Here is an 18,317-nt window from a genome sequence, read left to right on the forward strand (position 1 = left end):
TGTTATGCAAAAATGCTTATGTATGGAATGGAAAATGCTTACGTAGTTCAGTGGAAAAGCATGTGCTCACCAAAAAAAAAAAAAAAAAAAAGTTTATAAGATTAAGTCTAAACCATGCCTAGTGGCACATACCTGTGATCCGAGCCACTTGGGAGGCTGAGAGGCTGAGACAGAGGATCATAATCTCAAGGCCAGCCCGCACAACCTAGCCAGACACTATCTCAAAATAAATTATATATATATATATATATATATATATATATATATAAAATTATGTACATAAATTATATAAGTTTTATATATATTGTATATATACCATAATTATATCTATACTATATATATGTAATATAGGCCATATATAAATCATATATATATATATATATATATATATATATATATATATATATATCTCCAGTCCTTTAAATAAGTATATATATGTTTATTTATTTATTTAAAGGGATAGGTATATAGCTTAGAGACAGAGCACTCCTGGGTTCAATTTCTAGCAAGATACAGTCTTTCAATGTTACAGTTGAACTCTCCTGATGTTATCAGTCTTTCCACTTTTACTGAGCTTGAACTCATATAGGACTGAAGTAAATCCTCAACTTGTATGATCTTTGTTCTCCTTTGATCCATCCCTGTAATAGTCAGAATTTAGACTTTTGGGAGGAGAGGAGTTACTGGGGATTGAACTCAGGGGCACTCAACCACTGAGCCACATCCCCAGCCCTTTTTGTGTGTGTGTGTGTATTTTATTTAGAGACAGGGTCTCACTGAGTTGCTTAGCGCCTCACTATTGCTGAGAATGGCTTTGAACTCGGGATCCTACCAAGCCACTGGGAATACAGGCATGCATCATTTCCCCCAGCTTCTTTTAGAATTTTGTCCTTTGTATGGTCAACTCAGCCCTCAGCCAAGGATGCACAGGAAACTTCCACACCAACTTCTCAGTTTCCCCATCTGTACTGCCTCTTTTCTTATACTTTAACCTCTCAAAACTCCAACTGCTTCCAGCAACCCTGAACTCTTATGTCTGTCTCCACACTTAGTGAGATTGTGATGCTTTACAGGGGCTCAGCCTCCCTGTTCTGTGGTTGAGAAATTGTTTCCAGGCAAAGAGTAGTGGTTCCTGTTCCAGAGCTAGTTCTCAGCACTAATTATGTTCACAGGAAGAAAGCCCCTGTAACACTGAAATAGATAGGATGTAGAACATTTTCCCAAGCTTGCACACAGGAACCACAGTCCAGTACACTTAGTTAGATGTACTTTGGGGAAAGGAGGAATATACAGCTTTTAGTACCTTGCACAAAGTTTGAGTTGAGTTGATATTGATATCTAGGTGTGAAAGTGTCATTGTAGCCCCTGTTAGAATGTGTATATGATGAGGATCAGACAAGAAATGAAGTTCTAGTCTAGATAAGGCTCATATTGGGTCTATAGACATCTCCACCCCACCACACATACATCTGTGTTAATTGTTTCACTAATCTCTGAAATTAAAATGGAATGACAAATTCCAGATTTGGAGTAATCCTACATTGATCTTTTGGGCCAGAGTTAAGAGTTAATACACTGGAGAAAACCAAATGGTAGTTGCTGCCCTTTTTCCAGCCAAAAGAATAACAACAACAACAACAACAACAACAACAACAAATTAATCCCAGCAGGAGTGTGGAAAGGTTAATGCAACTTTAAAAGTAAAAGAATGCATCCCCCTCCTTTACCTCACCAACCTGGCCCCTGTGAAAGAAAGAAAGAAAGAGAGAGAGAGAGAGAGAGAGAGAGAGAGAGAGAGAGAGAGAGAGAGAAAGAAAGGGAAAGAAAAGGAAAGAAAAGGAAAGAAAAGAAAAAGATTCCAGGGAGTGACAGTTAACCAACAAAAACTCAGCAAAATAGTAGTCCCAGTTGGAGCCATGATGCCAGATATGGTATATTTTCTAAAACAGATTAATATGACTATAATATAATATAATATGACTATAATATACATTGATCTGATAAGTGCATTCTTATACATCCTTTTAGAAAGGAAAAACAGAAATGATTCATATTAGCATAAAACAGACAAAAGTTTACATTTCTGGTTGTTTCCCCAGGTCCATGTCAGCTATCCTGCCCTCTATTACATTATAGTCAGAAGGGATATAAGCTAGCAGGCATTTCTAATATTGGATGATAAATTATACAGACCACAGGAGCAAAATGTACTATGTTGGAAGTCTTGGTAAAATGTATTTGCTACAGAAGGAAGGAAGTATATCCCAGTGAAGATTCAAGTGCCAGCCATGCATGTGAAGGTTTTAGATATGTCCAGTTATCTGGGACATGACAGACCTTCTCTAAAGTAAAGATAAATTACTGCATCATGCACTTTTACTTTTATTAAAAAGAAAGTGGAGACTTTCATGTCTGTAATTCCAGCAACTTGGGAGGCTGAGACAGGAGGATCACAAGTTCTAAGCCAGCCTCAGCAAGTTAGAGAGACCCTGTCTCAAAATTTAAAAAACAAAAGATGGGTAAATGTCTGGGAATATGGCTCAGTGGTAAAGTGCCCCTGAGTTAAATTCTCATTAACCACCATCACCACCACCACCACCACCCCAAAAAAAGAAAAAAAGAAATGATCCTAGATTCTTTTTAAAATGTGAAAGTTCTTTTTGACTTTTAAGTCTTTATGCTTACTGAAATTGATTTTTGTACAACATGTGAAGTAGAAACCCAATTTTATTTTATTTTCCCATTAGATATCCAAATCACAATAGTATTTGTCAAGTTAACTCCTTCTTTCCACAATGATTCTGAATACCATTCCTTATTTATTGAGCATCTGTACACACGTTTGTTTTTCAGTCCCCAATTCTGTTTAAATTATCTAGTTACTATCGTTGTGCTACTACACTGTTTTAACTGTTATACATTTATAATAAATCTTTACATGTGCGGGGCACAGGGGGCTAGGGAGGCTGAGGCAGGAGAATCGCAAATTCAAAGCCAGCCTCAGCAAAAGTGAGATGCTAAGCAACTCAGTGAGACCCTGTCTCTAAATAAAATACAAAATAGGGCTGGGGATGTGGCTCAGTGGCCTAATGCCCCTGAGTTCAATTCCTGGTACAGCCCCCCACACCCCAAAATCTTAACATATCCAGTAGAGACAGTTTCTGCACCTCCTTCATTCACTGAAAAAAAAAATTTTTCTTTGATCTTCTTCACTCTCTCATTATTCCATAGAAATTTAAAATAGGCCAAGTTCCACAGAACACACTATTGGAATTTTTATTGGCTTTGCATTGAATTTATGTATTATTTTAGGAAGAAATTACATTGTCATATATTTAGTTCGCATATACATAGATACGGTATGTATCTCAATTATTTATCCTTAATAAATAAAGCTTTATAATGTTTCCATTAAAGCAATTTTTTTTTGTATTTCTTTGATTCTGTAATTGTTGCCTTTTAAAAATCACTTTTCCTAACTTGTGCTGGTGATGGAAAATGCAATTATGAATGTCTATTTTTTAAAAATTTAACTTTTGCCAAACCCTTTTATTAATCCCGGTAATTTAAGTGCTAGATTACCTTGAATTTTCTAGGCAAACCATTTGGCATGCTCCTTAAAACTGTTATGTATTTATAATTAATATTTTAATTAATGCAAACAGCTCTTAAAAATACATTTAATAAAGGTATGGTGACACTCTTCCTCACACCCTTTCCCCTTTTCACAGTTTCTAGCTTTCACCTCTCACAGGTAACCACTATTATTAATTTTCTTACGAATTTTCTTATACTTTTTTTGTGACCATAAAAGCAAATATAATTTAAATTCTTTTTACTCTCTTCTATTCCCAAACGTGGCAAATTATATACAGAGTTCGGCGCGTGATTTTTTTCCTTTGTTATGGACGGAAAATGTTTTGAAGTCTCTTTAACAGCAAGAAGGGAAGAGAGGGGCGGCGAAGAGGAGGGGAGCCAGCAAACGACTGAGTGTCAGTCCGGGAGGTGGCTAGAGAGGCCCGGAAGTGGCCTCTGTGCCCCGCCCTGCGGGTTTTGCTAGTTTCGGACACTTTTGTGAGTATGGGGTGAAAGGGAGGCGTCCATATGGCGCCCACTTTCTTGTGTGGGTTTAGTTCACCCGTGGCTGTCCTGCCCTTCTTTTGTCCCCGAGTAGGGACAGAGGAGTCCTTTCCTGGCAGTGCCTTTGCAGTCTGCGGAGAGGGAGACCCTGGGTGAGGCCTTGGCAGGGGCTGGGAGGGCGCTCCTTGGCCCTAAGAACTGGTGTCGGGAGTGCCTACGCCAGGCGCATTGTGATTCCCTTAACCAGTGCCTTTTCCGGGTGTCTGGGTGGCCCCTTAGGGTGTCTGGAAATAGGATTCGTGTGTCACACAGACAACGCAAGCATTGAAAAAACGGGAACCGTTAAATTTTTACTCGTCCTGGAGACAAGGTCAGTTCTTTAAATTATTATGTCACCGAACGAGAGTCAGGACTTTGGAGTTGTATTGCCTGGTTGGATCCCACCCCTACCACTTATTAGCTGTGTGATTTGGGACCAGACCCTTAACCTCTCTGTACCTTATTTTACTGCTTCGTAAAATGGGGATTGATATCACCTAACTCACTGGGTCAATGTGAAGATTAAGTCATCTAATATGGGTAGGATGCTTTTTAAAGTACCAGGTACAGAGTAACCACAATGTAAAGATTGGCTTCTGTTATTTGTTATTTCTAATGACAACAGCACATTGTCTTCAGTGAGTAGTATTAATGACTGGCTTTTGTTACTGTTTTTTCTTTCTTTTTTGAATTTTGGTGTCATTTACCAGTTCTCTTTGTAATGGATAATTTCTGTATTTTAGGAAGGAAAAAATAAGATACTCTGAATATTCTATCCCAAAGCGAAAACTCAAAGTGGTTTGGTTTGTGTGTTGTGATGTCCCAGGGACAAGCTCTCTTATTTATTTTGCAAAGGAGAAAGGAAGTGTTGTGGAAGAAGGCAGTTTATTTTACTTAAGGGGGTTGAAAAAGAGTCCAGAAAGGAGGGGACATGTAAATTGGATTTCTGGGCTTCAGTGCTGTTTACTCTGAAGATACATGGCAGCATGTAGGAAATACTTATTAAGAGCATAGTTAAGTTTGGTAGGGTAGCTGCTGAGCTCTTGCAAATTCAGGGTATCTTTATGCCTTTTTAAAAAATAGATTCCTGGAAGACACGAGTATCTGAGCCCTATCGGAGCTCCCACTGGCCCCTTTGGCTGAGTGGTCTGAACAATGACACCTACATGACCATTCAGTATAGTCCCTTAGTTCATTTGTGGAGAGAGGGTCACCAGTTGGTTGTGATCAGAAATAGGTGCTTATCTGGAATTAAAGCATTAGTGATTTTAGGCAGGAGAAGGCCTTGGTTAGGTATTTTAGAGAGCACTCTCTGGTGGCAGCCTGAAAGATGTACGAAGCTGGGTGGGTTAAAAGTACTTAATTATGCTAGAGACAAAAATGAGGACCTGAGCCATGCTGATAGGAGGGAGAATAGATTGAAAGACATTCTAGGGGTAGAATAGATTGGAACAAGTGATCCTTGTAGCAACTAGAGGTAATCAAATGATTCTAAAGAAGCCTAGTGACTAGTTGCTGCTGTACTAGGGAATATTTTACTGGAGAAAGAATAGATGAGGCAGCAAGAAAATCAGCCTGGGTCAGGGCATACTGAGTTGTGTTTGTTTGCAAAATTTCCAGGTAGAAGTGTCTGGGAGGCAGCTCAAGATAGAAATCAAGATTTGGGGAGGAAGGGGGGGTAACTAGGTGACTGAACCTAGGTTATATTCTCAGAGCTCTACCACTGAGCTAGACCTTCAGCTCCTTTTTAAAAATGTGTAGTTTACTAAGATCACCTACACACACAGAAATGTGTAGTTTACTAAGATCACCTAACTAGTAGGCGGTCAAATCGGGTTATGAACTCAGGAAACGTGGCTTGACAGTGTGCATCTAACCAGACTGTAATAGAACGCTGGGAAGAGACAGGAAGGATGAAAGCAGGACAGAATTCAGGGAAAGTGAGTTTCTGGAAGTAGATACCAGCATCAGCCTGGTTGATTTAGAAAAAGCCATGAAAAATGGAAACAGAAGGAAGTATCCCTGGTTACTTCTGCAGGAGAAATTTTAATGGCTTTCTTCCTGGTTTGCTGTGTACAGTGTGTTGAAGGCTAAGTGGGAGCTTAGGACCAGAGTCCAAGTCTGGAAGACTTTCTTTTAAGAAGTTTGGACTTGAAGGGGAGTAAAGTGTGGCAGATTAAAGGAGTGGCAAGGATCGGGGCAGCCACTGCTCTGTTCAGGGCAAAAGCTTGGTGATATTCTTTGATATTTCTTAGAGAAACAGAAGATCCTCCAGTGCAAAGTTCAAAGAAGTCTGGGGGAATTTTTTTTTTTTCACCAAGATGAACCCAGGGGCATTTTACCACTGAACCACATCCCCAGCCCTTTTTATATTATATTTAGAAACAGGGTTTCACTGAGTTTCTTAGGGCCTTGCTAAGTTGCTGAGGCTGGCTTTGAACTTGAGATCCTCCTGCCTCAGCTTCCTGAGCCACTGAAATTGCAGGTGTATGCCACTGTGCCCATGGTCTGGGGAAATTCAACTTTCTCATCTGAATGTAAGTTAATTTTCTACCAGTTGTTTGGATGAGCCTCACAATCAGAGAAAAAAATTCAGTTTTATTTCTTTTGCCACAGGGCCTGCCATCTTTTCTTTCTCCTCCTAAATGTAGCTCCTTGACCACAGGGACCTAGTATTTATTTCCTATTGCTACATAGCAATTTGCCAGATATTTATAACTTAAAACTTATTATTCCCATTTCTGTAGGTCAGAAGGCCAGGGAGGCTCAACTGAGTTGTCTGTTTAGGGTCTTCCAAAGTCAAGATGTTGGTAGAGCTGAGCACTTATTTAGAGGCCACTTAAAAGCTCATTCAGGTTATTGGTAGAATTAAGTTTCTCCTGATTAGTCTGGTAAATCTGAGATGATATCTCATCATACTCAAAGTCCTGGGAATTAGAACAGCTAATCCTTAGGGTCATCTTAAAATTCAGTCAACCACAGACCTGGTTGCTAATGGGATCATTCTGAGCTAATCACTGAGAGAAGCTTCCTAGAGTCCAAAGTAGCCTGCTCTTTGCTGAAAGTTGGTTGCTCCAGCATCAGTTTATATCTGGATTAGTGAGTGCCTTGGAGGGTGTCCACATCCACTCCCAGGACATCCTTTGAGGATCTTAATGTGGGGTTCAGGTTTGGAGTGGTTCAGAGGATGTAGCTGCAGAGGCACTTGAACCTGGGGGAGAAATCTCTGCAACTGCTCCTTGGCAACATCCCCAGGCACCTGAGCATGAGAGGAGGGCACTCTTAGCAAATTGAGTAACTAATAATGATTTTCACCTTACAGGAATTTCCAGAAGTACAGCTTGCAGCTACAGTGAGGCCCATATTGCCTTGGCTAAGAATGGCTAGAGAGTCGAGGGAAAGCACAGCCCTGGATGACCACTCTGCAGATGACCAGATGGGGCTTCTGGTCATAAAGGTGGAGGAGGAAGAGGCCTCTGCCTTTGCAGAGGAAGCCAGTTTGCCCTGCAGCCCCGACCAGGGCAAGGAACACTGCCGCCAGCGCTTTCGTGCTTTCTGTTACCCAGAGACAGCAGGACCCAAAGAGGTGCTGAGCCAGCTCCGAGAGCTCTGCCGACAGTGGCTGAGGCCTGAGATGCACAGCAAAGAGCAAATCCTGGAGCTACTGGTGCTGGAGCAGTTCCTGACCATCCTGCCCAGGGAACTGCAGAATTGGGTGCGAAAGCAGCATCCAGAGAGTGGGGAGGAGGTGGTGGTACTGTTGGAGTATTTGGAAAAGCATCTGGATGAGCCCACACTGCAGGTAGAAAGAACAGGTTTAGTATCTGAGAGTTATAGTCTGTTCCTTCCTGAAGATCAGAGTGAGGGGCATTCCTTTAAGATCAGGAGTTCTGTAACTTTTTGTACTATGAACCAGTTTAGCAATATTCTGGACCCCTTCTCAGAATATTTTTAAATACATAAAGGAAAATATAAAGGAATACAAAACAACTCCATTGTATTGATAAACATTTAGCAAAGTGTTAAATTTGTGATGAAGCTGTACATATGCCTTTTTAAAAAAATTAATGCACTAAGTTAATAAGACCTAAGGACGGGGCTTGAAGACTTTTCTGCTGGGAAAAATCTGCAATTTCTGTTGAGGACAATCTTGCAACTACTTATACCACATTGGTTTGTTGCTTTCATTCACAATTCAAGTAAATACTACATTTTTCTTAGAGATTTGTAAAAATAAATAAATAAATAAGATTAATTTTTTTCCTGTCCAAATTCATAGACCATTTGGGATGGAATCCATAGACCTTTGCTTTTGAACCTCTGGTAGAAAATGGGTTCTTACCTCCATCTTCTGGCTTGTTTTATGAGGCTGTTTCATTTTTGCATTATCCGAGTCCTTGTACACATTCCTTCAGAGAACATTTGGCCAGAACCTTTTAACCAGTGACTAGGAGACCAAAGTTCTTGACTTGGATCTATTGCACTGAGCTCTATAACAGAAAGTCATTTCAAGTCTCTTAACTTATTTATAAAGAATGTGGGAATTTCTGAGTTATACAAAGAAAGTGACTTGGAAAATATAATTTAAAAAAATTTTTTTTAGTTGTAGATGAACACAATACCTTTTACTTTATTTATTTTTATGCAGTGCTAAGAATCGAACCCAGTGCTTCACGCGTGATAGGCAGTTGCTCTAGCACTGAACCACGAACCCAGCCCAGAAACTAGCCAGCCAGATCCTGTGTTGGTTGATTTCACATATTGTAATCTTACTTACTTGTTCCAAAAATTCTTCAAGCTAAAAATTATTAGACTCATTTTTCAGATAATAGTTTGTTTGTTTTTAGAATTTCTCACCAGTTTCCAAAGTGCTTTCATAAACGCACAAATGTATATAATGAGGGGACATAGATTTAAGAACATGACTCTGGTGCCATTCTGCCTGAACTCCCATCTTAGCACTTATTAGTCACTTATTAGCCAAGTGACAATGGGCAAACTGCTTAACCTGTCTCAGTTTCCTCATAAGTAAAATGAGGATGAATAATAGTATGTCCCTTTTAAGGTAGCTATTCATGTTGTTATTTTATAGTACTTTTATAGACAGTGCCAGGCTTATAAAAAGTGCTATAGAAGTATTTGATGAATAAATGAAAATAAAAACAAATGAATGACTTCTAGGTCCCAGGTGGTGACCAGGGGCAAGAATTGCTCTGTTGCAAGGTGGCACTGTTGACACCAACCCTAGAGTCACAAAATAGCCAATTCCCACCAGTGAAGGCTCTGCTCAAGTGTGAATCTTTGCAATGCCAGCCCTTACAAGATAGAGGTGAGTATTATCTTCTGGCCTGTATGAATTCTGCAGATCTCATCCAGTTTCACTGAAGGTTCACCTAGAAGATCCATTTACATGTTCGTCATTGATCAATCCTGTTTTGAGACTAAGACTAAAAGGGAAATTGCAAACACAATTGTGGAAATCTTTCCAAGTCTCAGCATCATGAATAAGATGTTACTAAAATTTGGGTATGGAAAGAATTTTCTCTAAATACATTTAACATGTGAATTACAGAGGACTCTTATGTTGTAGCCAATGTTGTTGGCACTGGGGATATAGCCATCAGTGAAGACAAACATTGCGCCAATGGAGTTTCCATTCTATTGTAGAATATGGCAAATATACAATTAATAAAACAATTTAGTAGTAAGTCCTGTGAAGAAAATAAACAGAAATCTATAGCGACAGCCAAAATATCCCAGTTTTAAGACTATTACAAATTAAAGGCTCTAAATTTTCTAAACCCTGGGTCTGTTATTTAAAAAACAAAAAACATGAAATTTACTCCAGAGGAAACAAATATATACTCTCTGGTGTTCTATCAAGTTCCCTGAACGTGTGTAGGTTCTTGTGATACACGACACTGGGACACATCAGACAATGTGCAATCTTTATTTCTCAACAGAGGTTCTAGCCTAAACCAACTGTTTTTCTCCCTTTTACTGTTTGCCTCCTATAAGGAAACCTGAAGTTCTTTTTCATGTTCTGTCTCTTGAACCAGGGTCCCATTTCTGCTTTTCTGGGTCCAACCTTATTTGACTCCTCTTAGTTTTTCAAAACCAAAGCAGAATTCACTCTCACAGCTACTAATCAAAAATCCCATTGTTTTCCCCCCTCCCTAACAAAATTCAAAGGATCCTCCAATGGAAAGCTTGTGTATGTGTGTTTGGTGTGTGTGTGTGTGGGGGGGGTATTGTTCTTTTCATTTTGCTATTCCTTACAAGGGTCCTGAATTTTTGCATGCTTTTTTTTAAATGTCTACAGAGCACACCAGATGTCTTTAGCCCTAGAATTGGAGCTGTTGGGATCAGGCACTTTGGAAAAGCATATGCTCTGTATAAACTTGTTTGGCAGAAATTTATTAACCCAGGTTTTGAACTTGGATTCCACAAGGCAGAAAGTCTGACTGCCAAGGTAGATCTAATCCAGAGTATCTTTCCTTCTTAGTTGCCCAGAGAGACAGCTGCAGAGAAGACACCGTGTTAGCTGCCACGCTCACTCTAGAGTCCCGGGTGAGCTAGAGCCCCTCATCTTCCCCCAATCCCTTTTACTATTGTTATACTTCCTAGGGCATTCCCTCCCTATGTACCCCACTAATGTCCTGACCCTAAATGCTCCACTCATATCCTAGGTGGGATATGAATTAGTGACTTGGGGAGTTGTCTATGCTTCCTAGGTGTTCCCTACTGAGTTTGGTCAATCACTTCTGTTGCTATAGGGGATGCTGAAAACAGAAGATGTGGACTTGACTCTGACCCCTGAGTGGACACAGGTGGATTCATCTCAGGTGAATCTCTACAGAGATGAAAGGCAGGAAAACTGTGACAGCCTGATCTCCCTGGGTAAGACTAACTTCTCCCAAGGTTCCTTGGCATCTTTTGTTTATCAGAAAACCTGTAATTCTGTTAGGTTGGTAGAAGCTATTCATTCCATTATGTTTGGATTCAAAACCACCATTTGAAACCCTGTTACTACACTTAACTCATTAATCCTTTATGTGTGTGTGTGTGTGTGTGTGTGTGTGTGTGTGTGTGTATGATTTAAAAAATTTTTTTAGGTGTAGGTGGACACAGTATCTTTATTTGATTTGTTTATTTTTATGTGGTATTGAGAATTGAACCCAGTGCCTCATACATGCTAGGCAAGTACTCTACCACTGGGCCACAATCCCAGCCCCTTATTCCTTCTTAACTTACCTTCTTTACTGCCTTGTCAGTGGTTTAGTTACACTAAGGGTCTAGAATCTCTACTACAATTCTGGTTTATAGGAGATGCCAACAAATGTAGCTGGTGGTATAGCTCAAATGTAGAATGTTTGCCTAGCATGCATGAGGTCATGGGTTTGATCCCTAGCAGTGAGGGGGAGGGTGATTTCTTTTCCTTCCCTTCCTGTTCCTATCCCTAACTAAGGGGGCAGAGACTTTTCAAGAAATGGGCCATGAGTCATACAGCACGAGAGTTAGAAGCTACCTTAGATGTTGCTTCAGATCCTGAAGGGTTACCTGACTTGTCAAAGGTCTATAGCTGACAAGTTGGGGCTTCAACTTAGATAACCTGGTGCTGATGCCTGTTCTATTTGGGAACTGTATCTCTACCTAGGGCACATTCCAAGATAACTGCCCTTGTCTTTGGTCAGTGCCCAAATAATGAGTCTCCACTTTGGATATTTCAACACTTCAGAAATCCTTTAATTTACCCTGTTCATTGTCGCCTTCCACTCAGCTTTTTATTTTTTAATTTTTTTAATGTTTTTAGTTGTAGGTGAACACAATACCTTTATTTATTTATTTTTATGTGATGCTGAGGATTGAACCCAGTGCCTCACACATGCTAGGCATGTTCTCTATCATAGAGTTACATCCACTTAGTTTTTTCAGTATCTAATTCTAGATGTATAGCCCCGGGCTGGGGATATAGCTCAGTTTGTAGAGTGCCTGCCTCGCATGCACAAGGTCCTGGGTTCAATCCCCAGCACCACACACAAAAAAATAGATGTATAGCCTTGCCCTTGCCATTCTTACTGCTTAGAGACCATCCCTACTCCATGTATCTGCAGCACAGTCCTTGGGCCACCTTTTCTTCACTCATTTCATTCCCAATTGTACCCATCTTCCAATGCCCCCATTCTCATTCTCAGGTCTCCCTCCCTAGCACTCTTTATTTCTATCCTTATTCCTACATATATAGACCTCTGTAATGCTAGTTTCCTGGTACTCATCACAGAGCTTTCTTCCCATGGCACAGCACAATTAACAGTTGCTGGCCTTTGTTGTTTCAGCTGGTGAAATGCAGACTAAGATTGGGGATTTGCCTCTAGCTGAGGAACATCCAGAAGAAGATCCTGGGAAGATACCATGCCACCAGGGTGAAGATGTTGCCCAAATGCCTACATATGCAGAAGTTAGTGAACAGGAGGCCAGATTACACAGAAAGCAAAAAAATGCCACAGGGAGTAGGCGACACATTTGCCATGAATGTGGAAAAAGTTTTGCTCAAAGTTCAGGCCTGAGTAAGCACAGAAGAATCCACACTGGAGAGAAGCCCTATGAATGTGAGGAGTGTGGCAAAGCCTTCGTTGGAAGCTCTGCCCTTGTCATTCATCAGAGAGTTCACACTGGTGAGAAGCCATATGAGTGTGAAAAATGTGGCAAGGCCTTTAGTCACAGTTCAGACCTAATCAAACACCAGAGAACTCACACTGGGGAGAAGCCCTATGAGTGTGATGACTGTGGAAAAACCTTCAGCCAGAGCTGCAGCCTCCTTGAACATCACAGAATTCATACCGGGGAGAAGCCATACCAGTGCAACATGTGTGGCAAGGCCTTTAGGCGGAGTTCCCATCTCCTGAGACATCAGAGGATCCACACTGGGGAAAGAAATATTCAGGAACCTGACTGGGAAGGTCAAGGCAGAATGGAAAGCCAGTGGGAAAATGTTGGAACTCCTGTGTCTTATAAGTGTAATGAATGTGAAAGAAGTTTTACTCAGAATACAGGCCTTATTGAACATCAAAAAATTCATACTGGGGAGAAACCCTATCAGTGTGATACATGTGGAAAAGGCTTCACCCGAACTTCATACCTTGTTCAACATCAAAGAAGCCATGTAGGAAAAAAAATTCTGTCTTAGTGACTGGTGCTGTACATACTAAAGTTGGAGTTCATTTGTCATTAAACTGAAGCCAGCCTGGAGCCCTTACTGGTTACAGAAGTTTGAGGCTGGGGTTTTATTTACCAGTACATCATCAAGTATTAGAAAATATAATCTGGCTGAGATACATTATCTTCTACATTCCACTTAGTTTTTTCTAACAAGGTTATTGGAACGAAACTTATTTATAGGAAGCTATGGGAGAGTTGTTTGGAATTAAATTGATTTGCCCATTGGAATTAAATTGATTTCCAAACTGGTTAATTGCTCTCAGCAAGCACTTTATGATGTCTATTTTTTTTGGGGGGGGTGCATGGTTGTGATCTGGGGGCTTGCTTCCCTGACCAATTCTTTTTTACTATAATGAATCTTTGATGCTTGGTCAGATTCATGAGATCTTACATCCTTCTCTGTGCCTTGTACACAGGTGCTAATAAACATTTATTAAATGCACCAGTGAGATTACCTACATAGCTCTGAAATCTGATATTGTCTAGATTTCTATGGAGCTTCACACTAAGGCCATTTGTGATTGTATCTAAAGAATTGATTCTGAGTCAATATAGTACATTTTCTGCCAAGTACATAGAATTGGCAGAGCAGGGATAAAGATGGGGTTACCATGATAGAATTTACATTTCTTTACCTGACTAGGTAAGAATGCCTTAAATGGCTTATTGTTGAATCATTGTGAATATTTGCCATCTGTGAAATTTTATTCTTTAATTTTTCTCTGATGTTAATTTTGCTACTGTTGAGAGAGAAAACTTTTCTGTTCAGGTAGTGTGAAAATCTAGTTATAAGGTCAGAATAAAATGATAATTTTTTTTTCTTTTGGGTCCTAGGAATTGAACTCAGGGGCACTCCACCACTGAGCCACATCCCCAGCCCTTTTTTTTTTTTTTTTTTGTATTTTATTTAGAGACAGGGTCTCACTGAGTTACTTGGCACTTAACCTTTGCTGAGGCTGGCTTTGAACTTATGATCTTCCTGTCTTAGCCTCCTGAAATGCTGGGATTACAGGCATGCACTACCACGTTTGGCTAAAAATGATAAATTTTTTAAGGCTTAGCTTCTTAGATTTTGTCAATTGTTTATCTTGGGCCTAAATCAAGATCCCCTCAAAGCTATAGATAGATATACTATACTACTTCCTCTCCCTTCCAACACATACTGTACAATAAATTGCAGAAAACTTATCCCTCCTGAGGCATTTCCTCCAGGTCAGTGGATTTGCACCAGATATTTAAAACATTCATTACTTATGGTTTCAGAACTCCAATATCAGTGTGCAACAGGCTTGGTCTTATATATTTATTCCCAACTGCATAGTAACAGCTCCTTAATTATTTATGATGAGAACTTTAACCATAAGTTATCTACTTGATCAGGTTATCTGCTTTTTCCTTAAACACACCTCATAGAACATTCCTTTTTCTTCTTATGATGGTCAAGGTTTCAGTATTGTGAATTTAAATGAGAAAACTTTTTTAGTCAGCACTATAGTGGTATTTACCAGGTATATTTTAAATGGAGTTGTTTCTACAAAAGTATTTCCAGATGACTGGAGTCTTGCAAGTATTTTGCTAGTGCATCATTTATTATAGAAACATGCATTCATTACTGCATTTATTTACATTTCTCACTTGGATTCTGGCACCAACAATCTCTATATCAGTCTAAGATTCTGGAATTCTTCAGATACTACAAGGTTTTCTAATCATCTTTTGCAATTAAGATTTGGGCATTGTGATACATTCTCTTCTGCTAAGTGCATTTTGTTCATTAGGAATTGAGTCATTATCCAAAATCCTTTGCAGATAAATCCAGGTCTCTGTTTTTATGTCAGTTTCTAAGACTTGGTACTTCAGGGTTTTCAGGGATCTAACAGACACAAATCTAATAAGACCTAATGTAAATGATTTGTATTACAGAAATAAACCGTATTAACTTTGTTTGATCTTTTTGGGTGGAGGGGAGTGTGGTACTGGAGATTGAACCCAGTGTTTACTAGGGGCATATACTGTACCAGTAAGCTATATCCCCAGCCCAATGAGTAACTTATTAAATCAGTAAAAATGCATTATATGAGATGGGTGTGGTGTTGCAAGTGTGTAATCCCAGTAGCTCAGGAGTCTGAGGCAGAAGGATCATAAGTTCAAGGCCAGCCTGGGCACTTTAGCAAGACCTGTCTCAAAAAATGAAAAGGGGTAGAGATGTAGCTCAGTGATAAAGTACCCTTGGTTCTGATTGCCAGTATCAGGGGGAAAAATGCATTGCATGATTTCCAGACTTCCTAGATATATATTAGGATCTGCAGAGAAATAGAATACATGTATGTGTATATCTAATTGTGTATGTTTATTGTAACAAATTGGAGACCCAGGTGAATAAGCCAGTGGTGTGAGTTCCAGTCTGAAAACTGTTTCAGTTTGAATATGAAGGCTGAAAAGGACCAGTGTCCCAGGATATAATTCAGTAGTAAAGCTCTTTCCTAGCATACAAAGCCCTGGTTTCAATCCCCAGTGCCTCAGGAAAAGTAAGTAAAAACTAAGATAACTTTTCAACATGTTCCCCACTTTTGATTTCTAGTTCTTTTCATTTGGAAGTCCTGGGAAAGATGTTTGACAGCCTCAGGATAGAGAAGACTGGCATGAGGCTGAGAGACAAATGACTGACTCATCATTATCCATTATCCAGTATATCCTCAGCATCTAGCAGAATCTTGTTGAATGAATGATTCTAAAAATTGGCTAATTCTATTTGTTCTTTTGTATTAACATAAAATTGCCTGGCACTTACTGCTAAAGACCAAAGTGTTCACATTCCTATTTCCAGAAATAAAATTTTTCCATATTTCTAAGCAAGTTATGTGTTTTACAGCTTGTGTTAGGTCAGCTGATGAAGAATCAAAAGTTGAACAAGCAGTCTCTCTCTTCCCTTGGAGAGCATGAAAACTCCACTTTCCTCACCTAAGGTACTTTTTCCATGACTGTCCTAATTTTATTGTCAACTTGTTATGGTTTAGATATGAGGTGTCTCCCAAAAGCTCATGTGTGAGACAATGCAAGAAAGTTCAGAGGAGAAGTGATTGGGTTATAAGAGTCTTAACCCAATCAATAATTTAATCCCCTGCTAGAGATTAACTGAGTAATAACTGAAGTGGAGGGGTTTGGCTGGAGGAGGTGGGAATTGAGGCATGGCTTTGGTGTATATATTTGTATATATTTATATCTGGCAAGTGGAGTCTCTGCTTCTTGATCACTATGTGAGCTGATTCCCTCTGCCACATTCTTCCACCATGATGTTTAGCCTCACCTGCTGCCCCATGGAATGGAGCTGGCCTTCTTTGGACTAATAAGACCTTGAGCTCTCTAGTAAACTTTTCCTCCTCTCTACAGTTATGCTGGTCAGGTCATTTAAACACAGCAGCAAAATGCTGATTAAAATACAACTTAATAGTCCTTTCTTCAGGGAGGGGAATGTCTACACCATGGCTCTCTGGCAATTTACATGTGCCACATTGGACCAGGATTTAACACCAGCTGATATAAACCTTATGGTACACTGAGAGCACACAGCTGATTTTTGCTGTTTGTTTTTGCAGTATTGGGGATTGAGCCCAGGGCACTTCCCAACCCTTTTTATATTTTGAGACAGGTTCTTGCTAAGTTGCTGGGGCCAGCCTTAAACTTGCAATCTTCTGCCTCAGCCTTCCAAGTTGCTGGGATTATAGCCACTGCACCAGGTACATAGTTGGTTTTGTGAAGAGTTGCTATAAAACCATTTCTTACTCAGCTCCCTATTATGGAGGCTGTTAAGAGAGAGTTTTCTTTGATGAGGAATAAGGCTTTCTACCTCTCCCTATTAAAGGTAAAACTGCAAACCATAAAACTGCTTATCTGCAGCATGACATGAGCCCCTTTGCAACAGAATATTCCAATGACTCTATATGATGCAATCACATGGCCTCTTTTGGTTCCTTCCTACTGGAAAAGGGACACAAGGAGCTTGTACATTTTGTACTCTCGCTTTCACTCTCTATAAAAATTTTAAAAACTTAAGAAATACTTCTTTTCTGACCAAATAAATAAGTCAGCCTTCCCTGAAAAATCTGATGCCAAACAATTGGATTGGTAAATGCCCTTTGTTCCGAATAAAACAGATGCAGTCATATGGGACAAAATATGTAAGACTTCCTAGGATCTGGTAAGATATATTCTTAAGTTGGGGTGGGGAGAGGAATAAAAGTCTTTCCACAATTGTACCTATATTACATTTGCTATATAACAGAAAATAGATTCCCCAAGATCTAATAGCATATATTACTTATTGAATGTTTGGTTAAATTATTGAAGGTAGGATTAGATGGAAAGGCAAGGGACAGTTGCTTAGTGTCTGTGTTGTTTTTAAAAGTTTGTTGAGGCCAGGTGTGGTGATATATGCCTGTAATCCCAGCAACTCAGGAGGCTGAGGCAAGAGGATTGCAAGTTCAAAGCCAGCTTTGGCAATTTAGCAAGACCTTAAGCAACTTAGTGAGAGCCTGTCTCAAAAATAAATAAATAAATAAAAATAAAAAGGGACTGAGGGACTGGGATTGTGACTCAGTCAGTGGTGGAGTGCTTGACTTTCATGTATGAGGCTCTAGGTTCGATCCTCAGCATCACATAAAAATAAATAAAGGTATTGTGTCCATCTACAACTAAAAAATATATATTTTTTAAAAAGGGTGAGAGGACTGAGGATGTGGTTCAGTGGTTAAGCGCTCTTGGGTTCGGTCCCTGGTACCAAAAAAAAAAACAAAGTTTTTTGAGGTTGAGTGGATAACTACTTAAAGCAGGATGGGGGGAAAAGCAAGTGCAAATCTGTGCTTGCTTGTGTGGAATCCATCCTTCCATGCCCTTTATTTCTCCTTGTACTATGTCACAACCTCAGTCACTTTTAAGGAAAAAAAGTCTATCTGATGTTCCAGCCTACTCTGCAGGATGGA

General features: G+C 39.7%; 2 protein-coding genes across 2 annotated transcripts in view; both read left to right on the forward strand.

Moving 5' to 3' along the window:
* Positions 1-18,317, forward strand: part of PGBD1 (piggyBac transposable element derived 1) — a 340,888-nt gene that overhangs the window by 60,323 nt on the left and 262,248 nt on the right. The gene's annotated exons all lie outside the window — the stretch shown is intronic.
* ZKSCAN3 (zinc finger with KRAB and SCAN domains 3) lies at positions 4,022-16,431 on the forward strand. The gene is made up of 6 exons (XM_081294284.1): positions 4,022-4,074; positions 7,442-7,921; positions 9,301-9,448; positions 10,625-10,689; positions 10,896-11,019; positions 12,456-16,431. The coding sequence occupies exons 2-6, from the start codon at positions 7,499-7,501 to the stop codon at positions 13,304-13,306; spliced, it is 1,611 nt and encodes a 536-aa protein (XP_081150410.1). The 5' UTR covers positions 4,022-4,074; positions 7,442-7,498; the 3' UTR covers positions 13,307-16,431.

This window comes from Spermophilus citellus (assembly GCF_964194105.1).
Source record: "Spermophilus citellus genome assembly, chromosome: 5".
Classification (NCBI taxonomy): domain Eukaryota; kingdom Metazoa; phylum Chordata; class Mammalia; order Rodentia; family Sciuridae; genus Spermophilus; species Spermophilus citellus.